The sequence below is a fragment of the Melampsora larici-populina genome (assembly GCF_000204055.1).
Source record: "Melampsora larici-populina 98AG31 unplaced genomic scaffold MELLAscaffold_24, whole genome shotgun sequence".
In the NCBI taxonomy this organism is placed as follows: Eukaryota; Fungi; Basidiomycota; class Pucciniomycetes; order Pucciniales; family Melampsoraceae; genus Melampsora; species Melampsora laricis-populina.
Genome location: NW_006768788.1, coordinates 159200 through 173610, shown reverse-complemented (window position 1 = coordinate 173610; position 14411 = coordinate 159200). Strand labels below are relative to the sequence as shown.

At 42.0% G+C, this 14411-nt stretch overlaps 1 protein-coding gene across 1 annotated transcript; it reads left to right on the top strand.

The window, feature by feature from the left end:
* Positions 1 to 6196: 6196 nt before the first annotated feature.
* MELLADRAFT_107523 (uncharacterized protein) lies at positions 6197 to 7132 on the top strand (the record flags this gene model as incomplete). The annotated part of the gene is made up of 4 exons (XM_007411363.1): positions 6197 to 6382; positions 6476 to 6589; positions 6690 to 6923; positions 7019 to 7132. 4 exons carry the CDS (start codon positions 6197 to 6199, stop codon positions 7130 to 7132), a joined length of 648 nt encoding a protein of 215 aa, XP_007411425.1.
* Positions 7133 to 14411: the final 7279 nt, after the last annotated feature.

Here is a 14411-nt window from a genome sequence, read left to right as displayed (position 1 = left end):
AAACTTGGTAGATTGTTGCCCCCTGCTTCCATTCAAGTTACCACCCCCTCCCCCCAAAAAATTGAAGTTACGCAGCTCAGGTTAGTCTTTGCTGCGCTGCGCGGCGCTGCAAGCCAGGCTTGATTGGATCTGCAAGAATCACACTGTTCATCTCTGTTTGGCATTTACCTCCCTCATTTCTTTGAATCAGAGCTGTCCCCACCATGTGTTCAATATCTCATACAATTCTTTTTAACATTCCTGTCAAACAAATGCTTCACTTTTGGACTTGTGGTATCATGCTTACCACAAACGCTTTGTTTCATGTGTCTCTGAGTTGTCTTACAGGTCTTTGACTTTTAGTATTTGATGATTGGTACTTTTCAAATGAGTCGACTTTTCTTTTTCAACCTATAAATTGTTTGTTTTTTCTTGCATTGGGAATTTTTACAAATCCTTCCACACTTAATTGTTGTTTTAATTACCCCACCATTTTATTTTGAACTCATTCCACCCATTCCATTCATATCCTAAAATTCAAGTCTTGCATGTAGCTGATACATACATGGTTCCTTTGTTTTCTTTGATGCTCAGTTGATTGAAAGAATGTAAGCAGGTTTCATCTAATTATAGACATCTTCTTGACTATGATGCTTTCATCAGTATCCAATTTTAAATGACTCAAAATTAATGGAATATCTAAAAACTAAAAAGATACAATCCCGACCCCGCTCTTCTCAGTACTCCGGATTTGTTCCTCAATTCTTGGTCCGGTCCACCTGGAGGAGATGGAGACCCACCCTATTTATAGTACCTACTGATTGCTTTTCTGTTGTTTCTCTTTTTGTTTGATTGCATTTCCCTCAAATTCCTTTTGTTGGTGGACTTTTCTTCTGTTGTCAATTGATACCAATCATGTCATACACATTCTTTTAGACCATTGGGCAATATTCTTTGTGCTTTTTGCTTTGGCTGCACACATTATGATTACTTTTCCTTTGGCCAACACTCGACTCACAACGAAACACATAAAAGGCTCATGTTTTTTGGAACGGGGTCACACCAACCAATCCCTTTCTAAACTATTTCTCACCACAAGTCCCTGATTAAACTTATTTTTCAAACCACTTCAAGCCAATCTTCAACCTTTGCCGTTGTCCTTTGTCTGGTCACAAATGTAGATGATGCTTTATACACGTTATTCACAATGCACACATATGCTGACACTGCAAAGCAACCATTGATTGTTGAGAAAATGAGGAACTGGCAAACTCATCTTGAAGATGGGAATATAATTTTCTGTAGGAATTTCGATTTCCCTTGAACGTGTGATGTGTCTTTGAAACCGAAATGACCCATGAGTCTGCTTTTTAGGTTTTTTGGTAGGAACACTGAGGCACAAGTTCACTGTAAAACATCAAAAGTAGAGTCATGTAGGAGCCTTCTTGCCCTTGGAACAGAAAGTATGCAATCAGGACTGTCACATGCGCCTGGTCTCAAAGGTTAAGCTTCAACATTTCCAAAAATGTCTTGAAAACCGGATTGACAAAAGAAAGTGTACGGGCAAAGATTGTTCAACTTCTCACTGACTTAAAAGCAGGTGTCCAGTGCTTCCTGAGATTATTCCACTTAGTTAGCACTATTGAGATGGTAAATAAAGTGGGGTAGGTAGTGTGTAATGTGAAATTTGGTTCAACTGTGTGCAAGTCTGGTGTAATGACACATTACATCTTGTAGTTACTTTACACCAAATCAACTGCACACCATGAGGTGCTTTTGAACTGTTGCGGGCTTGCCCGCATGTTCTCTAGTGGATCAAATATTTGGAGTTTCACAAGGAAATGTAACAAAGGATGTTAAATCAACAGATCAGGGAATAAGTACAAGGTAATCATGGTTATACACCTTTTACTTTGTGGTTGCCGTGTATATTCATTAAACTTTTTTTCGAACCTTTCATTTTGAATGATTGGTTTTTGTTGAGGTACAATTTATGTTGAATTACATGATATCTTGTAAAAGAGTCAAGATTTTAATAACCAGTTGAGGATGAGGAAGGGGCAATTGGTGAAACCATCAAGAGGACCAAAAGGGTACCTTAATTGTACTCTGGCCAAGGTTTTTTGTAATTAGCATGTCTATTCCTTCATGCTTTAGTTCTTCCCAACAAACCCACCGGGTTGGCTGCCAGTTGCTACTTTGTTTCCTCTGAGTCTGATGCTGTGGGATGGTACATTGTTTTGTATTACCTGCTGTTTGTGCTTCAACACAACTTAGGGAACAAAGTGGACCTTGCAACCAAATTGAGGTTTGCACAAATTATACACAGGGGCAAAAATAGATACTCACATACATGTGAGCGTTGTAGACTTTTTGGAATTCTCCAAAAAAGATTCATTTTCTTTCAGATTGATTCAATTCACAATCTTGTTTGTGTTCAGGTGATCATCCTGTGGTTCTCATATTTTACTTGACATTTATTGAGAAGGCTCATTTCCATCTTGGATGAGCAATAACTGATTCCCGATGAGTACTCAGGATCAGCTCATGAGGCACTGAATACTCAGCAATTTGTTCAAAATGAAGATGAGCACATGAACTATACCTTCCTGAGGCTTCATTTTTCAGTGAAGAAGCCTGCCCAGGGGGGTCCCATTTGAGCTGCTCAGCAAATACTCAGTAGCATCCCCTGACTGGATCACTGATGGGCCGGACTTTTCTCAGACTTCCTTGCTAAGGAATGAAGCCTGATAAAAGCGTCATCCCATCTGCTCATTGCTCAGCTAATCCTCAGTGATATCCCCGGATAAAGTTTTTCACACTGAGGGGCTGAGATCAACTGAGCAGCCCCTCAGCCAATACTCAGTGACATCCTTTGGATCCTTCTGATCCGGCCAGGAATGCCCCTGAGGACTAGCTGAGCAGGCCCTCATCCAATGAGCAGTGAAATCCTCCGGATCCTCCTGATCTCAGGGATTCCCCTGAGGAATAACTGAGCAGCCCCTCATCCAATGAGCAGTGAAATCCTCCGGATCCTCCTGATCTCAGGGATGCCCCTGAGGAATAACTGAGCAGCCCCTCATCCAATGAGCAGTGAAATCCTCCGGATCCTCCTGATCTCAGGGATGCCCCTGAGGAATAACTGAGCAGCCCCTCATCCAATGAGCAGTGAAATCCTCCGGATCCTCCTGATCTCAGGGATGCCCCTGAGGAATAACTGAGCAGCCCCTCATCCAATGAGCAGTGAAATCCTCCGGATCCTCCTGATCTCAGGGATGCCCCTGAGGAATAACTGAGCAGCCCCTCATCCAATGAGCAGTGAAATCCTCCGGATCCTCCTGATCTCAGGGATGCCCCTGAGGAATAACTGAGCAGCTCAGTTGAACAAGCAGACGGGCCTCAGGCTTCATTCCGGAGCCATGAAGCTTGAGGCAAGCTTGAGGCAAGCTTGGTGCTCTGTGATCCATCTGGGGGATACTTCAGAGACTTAGCTAAGGGAATACTCAGTTCAGCTCAGCCCCTAAGCTATACATTGGTGGCATCCCTTGGAACTTACTGAACCAGGGAATGCCGCTCAGGATCAGCCCTTCCTCAGACTTCTTTGCTCAGGAATAAATGCTGAGGAAGGCTTAGTTTGTCTGCTCAGTTCCTGATGATCACGTAATCAGCTGACAAACAGAAAGAAAAGGGAAACAAATGGGAAACAAATTGGAAACAAATGGGAAACAAATGGGAAACAAATTGGGAACAAATGGGAAACAAATGGGAACAAAACAGGAACATTTCAACGCTCACATAGTTGTGAGCATCAATTTTTGCCCCTGTGATAGATGTTGACACAATAAATAACCGGTAGTATTGATATACAAGTTCTTGTTTAAGTAATAGTTTTATAGACATTTTACCTGTTGCGGGCATGCCCGCATGTTCTCTAGTCATACAAAAAGTACAGAAGGAAGCTTGGCCGTTCATAGCGACCACAAGCTCACATAACCAAATCATCTATTGGGCCAGTTTACCCATGGAAGTATCAAACATAGCAAAGGTGTTAGATGTGAAAGGGCCATTACGTTGAGAGAGATGAATGACTTTTTTTATTGAGCCTTCCTGCTTGTCGCGAAAAAATGCTGAGATGGCAGCATTGCGAATAAAAAAATAAAATAACCTAGCAAATAAGGATGACAATGAAACATAAGACTGAGAGACAGAAAAGTATAAAGGCCATTGGATTCCATGCAAAGTTCAACTCCTAATAAACATTATGATCACTTTGTTAGTTTGAAAAGGAAGTGAAGTGATCAAACCTTTCGAACGCCGTCAATGACAAGTACACTGATGGACACTTTGTCAGTCTTAGAATCCTATAATTAGAAGGAAGAGGAGATTGATTGCTGTTATGACATTTACGTAACTTTATTCCCTCAGACATTTTGGAGCAACTACACAGTATCTCTTATCTTCACTGAAAATCAAATTGATGAGGACCTTATAATGTGGATTGACCTGTATGATCCGACAAGCTTACTGCATTTTCCGGATATCGTTTTGTTTGAAGTTTGAACAGCTTTCTGCCTTGCGAGGGGAAGTGACAAAAACACACTCTCACTTGATAGGGTATGATAATTCAAGAACCACAACTCATGTTTCCAATCTCCGGTAAATCATCGTATCGCTTCATGAAAGGAAAAACTGACGAATCATCCTCAATCATTCTCAATGTGGATCTTGAGCGATTCTAGCTAATGTGGAGCTGATTTCCAAGTGAGGGTTACCTTCAAGACTTATAAGAGCGTTATGGAGTAAACGAAGTATGTAGAATAGGTTTGAGTTGATTTCACTGATGGTAAGCTATCGTCGATCACTTTCAAGTGAAGTTTTTCGGGATAATTCTAAACAAAAAGGACAGCAAATGGTAAAGAGAAGTGCTGGGTTTTGGTATCCCGACTGAATTATGAGCCTCAATAGTCTTGAGGGGGTGTGTTGGAGAATGGTATTCTCGAGTGATGTTTCAAGTCTATTAAGGCTGTAGTTTATTTAGACCAATCCGGTAAGAAGGAAAGGTGAAGAGGTTGTGAAGGCTTAAGTAACATATCAATTCAAGAGGAGGATTAAGGAAGGATGTCCGCTTTTGGTTAGATTAAAAGAGTTTTGTTTAAAAGTTGTTTCAGTAATTGTTTTACGTTGTGTTTGTTCAAAATGTGTCCTGGTTGCTTTTCCCTTATCAACCCCCCCTCTCTCCCTTCCGAATCTTTTTCCCCATCGAGGAATTAGATTTTGAAGGTGAGAGTCTTACAAACATTTTTCCCTTATACAAAACCATTACTAAAAATTAACTTTGTTCTTTTACATACTCTGGTTTCTTTTTCTTTTAATCTTTCTTTCGTCTTTACTTCTCTAGTTTTTCTTTACCTTTATATCTTCCTCGCAACCTCGTCAGGTTCGTCTAAAGGAGTTTAGCACTCACTTTCATCTGTCAGCCCGTGTCTCGTCAACACCAGGCTAAGTGTCTTTTACACCTTTTTAAAGGTTAGTAGTTATTATTGTGTGTGTGATATGATCATCGAGGAATTAGATTTTGAAGTTTTTCTTTACCTTTATATCTTCCTCGCAACCTCGTCAGGTTCGTCTAAAGGAGTTTAGCACTCACTTTCATCTGTCAGCCCGTGTCTCGTCAACACCAGGCTAAGTGTCTTTTACACCTTTTTAAAGGTTCGTCTAAAGGAGTTTAGCACTCACTTTCATCTGTCAGCCCGTGTCTCGTCAACACCAGGCTAAGTGTCTTTTACACCTTTTTAAAGGTTTCTGTCGTAGATCAACAGCGTCGAGCTTGTTTTCTTACAAAATCTCGTATCAGATAAGAGCTGAAGGGTAAATTCAAGAATGCAATATGATTCACAAATTGGACTCGACATTGAGAGATTTCCTAAGATTCTTTGTAAACGAGTCTTCTATGATTCGATTCAGATTGGCTCATCATAGATTTGATTTGATGATATCTTATTCCCGCTCGGTTAAGCTCGCTGACTATCTTAATTGTTTCTACCTTGCATTCGATTCAAAGTGCATCTTCTTCAAATCTTGAACCTTGATTGATCACATCTACAAGTTAACCCCTTAACCCTTTCAAAGCCTTCTTTATCTCAATTTCTAGCATTCCATCTATCATATATATATATACATCTCTTTGATATTGATTCATATCGACAAATCAAACAAGATGAACTCCATTCAAGGCATGCTCTCACTTTTGCTTCTCACCCTCCCATTGGCATTTACAGCCAAACATATACCATGGTTTCAAATCGATAATCTTTTTGAAAAACGTCAATCTACTTTAACTTTACCTGACTGCGGCCAGAATTGTTATACACTAGCTTTACCTGATATAGGAACATGTGCTGAGGTAAATCATTCTCCCCTTTCCCTCTAATGAAGAAGGGACAGCGTGTTTTTGTTGACTGATTGTGATTGATTTGATCTATCCGGTTTTTCAAAGACTGATACAGCATGTCTATGTGAAGATGAAAGCTTTATGGATACTGCTCAACAATGTTTTCAAACCGCTTGTGGATCTGAAGATATAGGGATCATTATTACTCTAGGTCAACAGGTATGAATGGAAACTTTTCAATCTTGATTACCTTTTTTTCATCCACTTGAACCATTGAAATGCATTATCATAACTGATGTTGCGGTTATATCATCTTTAGACATGTAGTTCGCTCGATGCAAACTTTTTTCAGATCAATGGGATTACTGATGATTTGGTTTTACCGGCTGGAGATGGAATCACTCGAACTTCACTCTTTTCATCATCTTCGACACCTGTGGTGACCGCTACTTCTACGGCTCAAATTAATACTCCTACTAGTACTGCTGCACTTTCTTCAGCCACCTCATCATCCACACCTATCGATTCTACGACTTTAAGTTCTGATAGACCTGTAAGTGATCTTCTCTCTTTTTCTTTTTCTTTATCTTCTCATTCATGTAAACACATTCTGACCTTTTTGTCCCTTTCGTTGTTTTCTGATTTTAGTTATCTACAAATCAACCCCTTCCACCTTCAATTTTTTCAGCAGCTACTTCTATACTTTCTTATAATTTATGTCACTTTATGATCTTTGCTTTGGTGGCTGCTTACTTGTTTTGAACATTCGGTCAGAAAGAGACATCAGTCATGTATAGTTCTTTTATTATCTTTGTAAAGATATAGTGTATTATCTTCAAATTCGATTGCTTTAATGTTCTTGATGTTTTACAGATGTTGGACACTGCCACGCCAACACCAGAACCGCTCCGATACGCTATGGATTTCAACCCATTTTGGTATCGGAGCGGAGTAACTGCTATGAGATCACCGATACTTGACCGATATTTTTTTTTAAAAAAATATCACAAGGTATCGGAGCGGAAGGTATTTTACCGCTCCGATACCGCTATATATCGCTGCTATAAGGGCTAAAAGGCATATTGAAGTGCCCTCAGACCCTTCCCATATCGGAGCGGTCAGACCGCTAATGGTTTTCTCGCCTTGGGATGGCGGAGCGGAGCCACCGCTACGTATAGTGGTCAATATAGTGGTGTAAAAACCGCTCCAATACCGCTCCGATACCGCTATATGTTGCGGAGCGGTTCTGGTATTGGCCACGCATTACTATCAGTTTTAATCCACCACAGTGATAACCCTTGGGTATTAGGAGAAAGACACAGGTTGGCTTCTGAATTCAGTAATCATAGTTCATGTTATCTGAATCAGCGTGAGAATAGCATGCAAGGTGAAACTACTGAAAAGGGCTAAGCTTTTTTACGTAGAATGATCCAAAGAAAATGATGAAAATTTCTTGAAATTCAATCCCCTCGTTGCCTTGACCTTAGCTCACATGTCAGCATGGGTATGTATGCAAAAATTTCAAAAAAGGGGTAACTGCGCGTCTTGGTGGCACTGGCGTGTTAGGCCGAAAAGATAAGGAGAGGCTGGTGGAAAAACTGTATCCAGAATACCAAGGGAACTGTGTGTTGTCTCAGGTTTGGCGGGTTTTGTGGTTTTAGTCTGATGTGGTATGGGAAAAAACTGCTTGCTAATCTTTTCTACTAATGTTGGGGATTCTGAATAAGTACCGGACTCCCCCTGCGGGGACGTTATGGACATCCCCTCGTTGCTGTTCCTAGCTTCCCCCAGTGAGTCCACGTCAGGGATCTTTGAGGGTGTTGGTGGTGCAGACGACTCTGCGATGGCAGAGGCAGAGATGAGTTTGGAGTCGTGCACTGTGGTACGTGCCCAGTCGATCTTGTGGTGGTTGGCTCGTATCCACGGGATACCTAGGATTCCGTCATAGGTGTTCTTGAGGTGGACGATGATGAAATGTGTCGTGTAAGTGTTGTGGTCGAGGTTGAGGTCGATGTCGTGAGAAGAGCTGGTCCTTGATCCATCGAATCCAGTGGCAGCTCTTGAGTTGTTTGTCGCGTAGGGTAGCAGGCCTGCCTCTAGGGTGAAGGCTTCACTCAACATTTTTTTTTATGCATTGCTTTAAGTGCCTCCTGAGCCAAAGGCTAATGCTCTTTTGTGCTCTGCCCCAGTAAAAACCCCTGTGGGGAAAAGGTCACGTGCTGGCTGTTTAAAGTATTACAAGTGTTATGTTGGATACAGATGGTGGCGCTAAAGGATATGGTCTTATATAGAGGGAATAGAGAGGTTGACGGGAATGTTCTCGTCACTGATTTTTGCCCACACCCATTGGCTCTTGAGCCGCCAGGTAGAGTTACAGTATTTTGAAATGCATTCATAAGCTTTCAGGATCTTGAATGTTGTGTGTGGCGCCCGAATAAATCAAGAAATGAGTGTGGGGGCTCTCAGATGGTGTGGCTTGGGGTTTGTGGGACAGGGATAATGAGGCAAGTAAAAAAATGTGTGAATCATTTAGATTGCACTTTACAATTTTATTTGCCCCTAAGTCTACTGAATTCACAAAACCCCCTTTGCTCAAGCTTGGCACAGCCTTCAGGATTGAGCGCCTCCATTTTTTGACAAGTCAGCTCTGCCAGATCCTTCTCCATGATCTCCTCCCAATTCATCTCCCCCCCCATAGCTGCTAACTTCACTTCTAACTCAGCCAATCATGCTTTGTAGTTCCCCTTCCCTTTTGAATTACGGTCAGGTTGGCGGATTGGACAGTTTGTGGATATGTGCCCTTGAGTGTTGCATCTGAAACAAGAACCCGCGCGCATGTGTTGAGCTTGTTCATCTGAAGAGAGTCTGGTGTAGGTGGAGGATATATCCATAGCATTCGGGTTGCGTGTCTGGGTGGTTATGGTCGTCAAGGTGTCAGCAGCGCCGTGGATCTTGTTGTTGAGTTTGATGGCCAAATTTGATATTTGCTCAATTTTCTTGAATTCCTCCTGTACTAGTACCATGGCCACTCTGATTTTGCGTTTAAGGCCTTGCTTGTATTGACTGATCAAAGTCAGGGTCTCCTATCCGGTACTAGAGGCATGTAAGTTGAATTTGTGCGTATACACAGCAACAGTCAATTTTTGGGTCAATGATCAAAGTGCCTTTTTGGCCTTTGCCTTCTTTTTGGTGTCAAAGAACATCACCTTGAAGTTACACACAAATTGCTCAAACGCAACAGTATGGGCTGTCCCCTGGTTGAAGATCTCTGCCGTGAGAGGCTGAGCCCACACGCTTGCGGTACCCGTTAGGTAAGGCAGTGAAAATACAACCTTACTACAATTGTCAGGGAAGAGATACAGGTGTGCCATCATGTATAGCTGGATCTGACTAGCAAACACCTCTGCTGGTCCTCCACGAGTCCCGGCAAATTTATCCGGCGTAGCAACCTTAGGTCCCTTTAGGACAGCTTGTACATCAGGCTGATTAGGATTAGGAGCTGCAGTCGGTGCGACGTTGGAATTGGCAGCATGACCACCTTGCATAGCTGTGAGACGTTCTTCAGCTTGCCGGCTTCTAGCCTCAGCTTGGTGGCGCAGTAATTGTTCTTCCGTTAGCAAACCTTGGAGCTCTGTGAGCCGGCGTTGGATATCTGCCATGGCGTCTGAGCTGGCTTCGGGATTCATTCCGGTAGCAGGAGGGTTTAGGGTGGGAAGGTTCAAGAGATGTGGTGTAGCTTCAAGGGCAGTATGGGTTGAATCACTGTCTGATCCGACGTCGTTGGCGGGGATCCGGTATGAAGGAGACATTGTAGCTAAAGTTCAATTCTGATAGGGTTTGGTCTTCTTCTTACCCTTCAATAAAGTTTGTTCAATAAAGTTTGTTTGGTGTTCAATCTTTGATTATGAATCAGTATCCAGTTCTTTGGTGAATCTGGAGTTGATGCGGGTCAATTCAGTTTTCAATAAGGTTCCAATTGGTATCAATCTAATTTTAAAGTTTTCTTTCCATGATTGTCAAAGTTTCACTCTTGAGTCTGATTTCCTAACACCCGTCAATGGTTTAAGATACAACAATATGTTGAGACTGTCACTTGGGTTCTGGGACGGGGGTTGAGGCTCTGGTCTATCAACAGTCTAGCTTGGTATAGTGATTGTTGTATGAGAGAAAAGAGAAAAGTTGAACAACGGGAATGTACAAAGTGGTTGTTCTCTAGTCTGTGACACATTGTGAAAGCCTGTCACAAACCCAGTTACATGTAAATCATATCATAAGAGCATCCACAATTGTTGGGTTAAGTGGCAGGGATAGCTAACTATTTAACTCACCAATCCATCTCTATTACACTCGGGTTAGATTAGCCCGTCTATTATCTTATTTGTATTTCTCTTTCCTCCAAACACAGACCATGCTAACATGACCTACAATCAACCAGGTACATGCTAGGGTGGGGGGGCTTCTTCGGGGGGGAGGCCTCGACGAATCCGTTGCAGGATCAGCCTGGACGGATAACCCCCGGGGTCGGCCTACCCAGAAGCCCAACAGACCTGTGAACACCGGAGAGTCCGGTCCTAGCCTAGGGAGGTGGGAGGGTCAAAAAGAAAAATTCTTGAGAGAGATATGTGAGAGGTAGAGAAATTTTCACAACGGCTAGAGAATGTAGAGTGTGATCTTCTGCGAGTGCTAGGGAGAAGTGGACTGAAGCTTGAAAATCTTCAATCTTGAAGCGCCACTTCTTCCCCGCGGATCACCTCCCCTGTCACTAGATTGTTACATGGGAAGACTCTACCCTTCTGTCACCCTCCTTTCACGCCTATGGAAACTCTCCACACGCCGTTCCATTGGTGTGAATTCAACATTTTGAAATTTCCACAATGGTCAAATTTTCACCGATTGTTAGTTAGCTTTGCGACAAAGACACATTAGCTAACTCACAACAACACTCAATCAATCCTCCCGTGTCTCATACCTCAATACAAATCCTCAAATTTGACTTTGATTTTCATCCAAATCTCAACACACCTCACTCCCATTTTTGTTCATGATCAACATCACTTTGATCCTCTTCTTCAACTAAAACTACAACTACAACTTCCACCAACACTCCCTTCAACCCTTTCTTGACTATCAAATCATTCATCATTCATCTCAATTTTCACAATGTTACACTTTCTGATATTGACTTCGATCTCCGCTGTCCATCATGATTCTTCTCTACCCACCATTCATTCTAGCATTAATGTATCTAGATTATTAATCTTACAGTGTTGATGTAGCTCTGCAACAATGAATTTGTAGACATGATGAGGCAAGACTGAAAAGTGACAACTCAGATTTATGTTGATTGATCATGATCATACAGGATACAAGGCCAACACCGGAACAATTCAAAAAGCTGACCCCTAATGATAAGGAAAAAGTTGACAATATGGTGATTTTTCAGATATTGAGCGTGTGAGCAATCAAAAAGATGAGTCCGTGCTTTGCCTGATTTTGAGGACTACATAGCTCCAAGCTAAAGCTGACAACTGTGGGCCAAGTCTGTAACTTGGAGTTTATGTCTTGTTGACTTCAAGTTAAAGACAACAAATGTGGAATTTGGGGTTAGTTAACTTAACCCCGGCTAAAGATCTGGAACTTTAGCTTAGCTAAAGCCAAATTTACCGCAAACAATTGCGGATGCTCTAACACTTATAGTGATCAGCCTGACTATTGTGATAGATCTGAGCAATTTGAATCATGTTGCTTTAATTAGACAGAGAACTTTGTTGGTGCTGAAGAATTCCTATCCACATACAAGCACTTTTCAAATTAGGGATTCACTAGAGACTGGGCACCCAGCCGCCACATCATCATTATCCTACAGTCCACTCTGACATAACCCATACCATTTTATGGACAGCTTTTGGTATGGGTTATGACATGGTATGTGCTATCACAGATAGCCTCTGGGCTAAAAAGTGAGAAAAGGGTATGGGTTATATCAGAGTTTAGGTCCATTGAATTTTTGTTCAAGACAAGTATCCATACCCTATCAACGCTGAGCCAGCAGCGCAACTCTGCGCTACGGGGCAAGTAACACGTAGGGTAGCTTTATCCTATAGCGGAAAATTTACATGGCGCCTAGCGTAACTCTACAAGCTACGCTATTCCAGATAACGTGACTTTCTGTGAATTTCACCGCTATCTCAAACCGATAGCTTAGCTTTACCAGTTACATTAACGCTACTTAGCGCGTTAACCAGGCTAACCAGACTCCCACAAAACAAGCAAAAGCCCAAAAGCTGTCATTTACATTAGGGTGGTTCAAGTCAAGCAACGCGAGCCACGTGGTCACCAACTCGCGATCACTCTTTTTAGGGTTGTTTGGTCCTTAAAAAGATGGATCGCACACATCTGAACACTCTAAATTTACGTTTTAAGGAGCTGTAATTTCAGGGACTTCGTTTCCAACGTTCTTTTTTATTTGCTTCTTTTTTTTTGTCACTGTCTTTTTTTGTTGTTATGATGGTGTTTGAGAAACTCAACGTCCTGCTTAAATGGTTGATGTTGAAATCGGCGGAAGGACCTAGTTTTTTTGACTGCAAAGCATTACGATCCAGGAACAACAACGAAACAAAAAAAAGGTGGAAGCAATATTTTTTTTGCTCCTTGTCCCTGACCTTTTTTGGATAGCAGGGTGGCAATTTATAATTTTTAAAACTGATTTGGTGATCGCAAAACTGTGAACCACCTTTAGAGGTGGTTCACGTACTTAAAATTTTACTTAAAATTTAAGGCTCCCGAACAAAACGTAAAAGTTGAAGATGGGCTGTAAAAGCCCTTCTTGAACCGCCCTATTATTACCACCAAGTAATTGAATTTGTAGATAAGTTGAATAAACAAAGATGAAAAGAAATAAGCACAAAAGTAAAAAAAATCCTAAAACCTTCGAAGTCACATGAAATCCTTGACTCTGATGCACTCAACAACCTTGTTGAACTCATCACCAAGTGGAACCATCTCAACCAGCCACATATGGGTTGAGACAGCCCGCTCAATGCTTATTGGAGTAAGACCGCCTCGGTTTGCAGAACAAATGTCTGCGGCTGCCGAGAAGGTGCGCTCGGGTCCAGCCGATGAGCCTGAAGATGCAAGGTAATCTTTAGCCATTATGGCTATGATCGGAAACCGTCCATGGTTCACCTAAAAGAGCATAAAGAGACATAAAGAGAGAAATAAGAAGAAGCATTCATTTTCTTCAACAATGACACGAGTAAGAATACTGACCGACCACCAGCGAAGAGATTTGTCTGGATTTCCCAGGTCATATTCTGGCTGTTGCATGCGAAGAACAGATCGGAAATAGTCCTTGACCTGGGAGTCATCGCCCACATCCTCCTGATATTCCTCATCATTGCTATACAGGTCGAAGATTGCTACAGACGAGGAGGGTTTTGAGGCCCTACCTGATTCTGAAGTTGAATGTGTTGGTTTCTTTTGTGTTGATCGCAACTGATAATCTTTGAACAATTGGTTGAAAGTTGATTCGGCTTGGATGTACGTTGATGATGTCTTGCCAAAAAACTTTTCGAAGAATTTGAGTCGAAATGCCGGGTGGAGGATTGTTGCCACAACTTGTGTTTCACACTGGAGGGCTTCATCCAGGTATGATTGCAGTTTTGATATCATAGCTGCAATCATTGGATACAGGGCCTCAATCGTAGCTAATTTCTTTTCTCTTTCTTGTAATCATTGTTGCAGTTCTATATACTTAGGAATTACCATGGCCCCGGTGGCCATGTTCCCTTCCATCTGTTTCGTGATGGTCAAAAAGGGCTGAAGAGGATACATGATGTACAGTCAATTAACCTCTTGAAAATACAATTTGAACAGCTCAAACTGACCTCTATCTCCGAGTTAAGTTCTTCTATTGATGCCCATTCTGAAGGGCTAATTGAGATCTCATGGAAATACCCGTGAGGTTTTCCGTTTTTGCGTGGTCGCCGAGACTTAGAATGAACTCGGGCCAAGTCCTCCTTCAAGATCTGGTCAATGACCT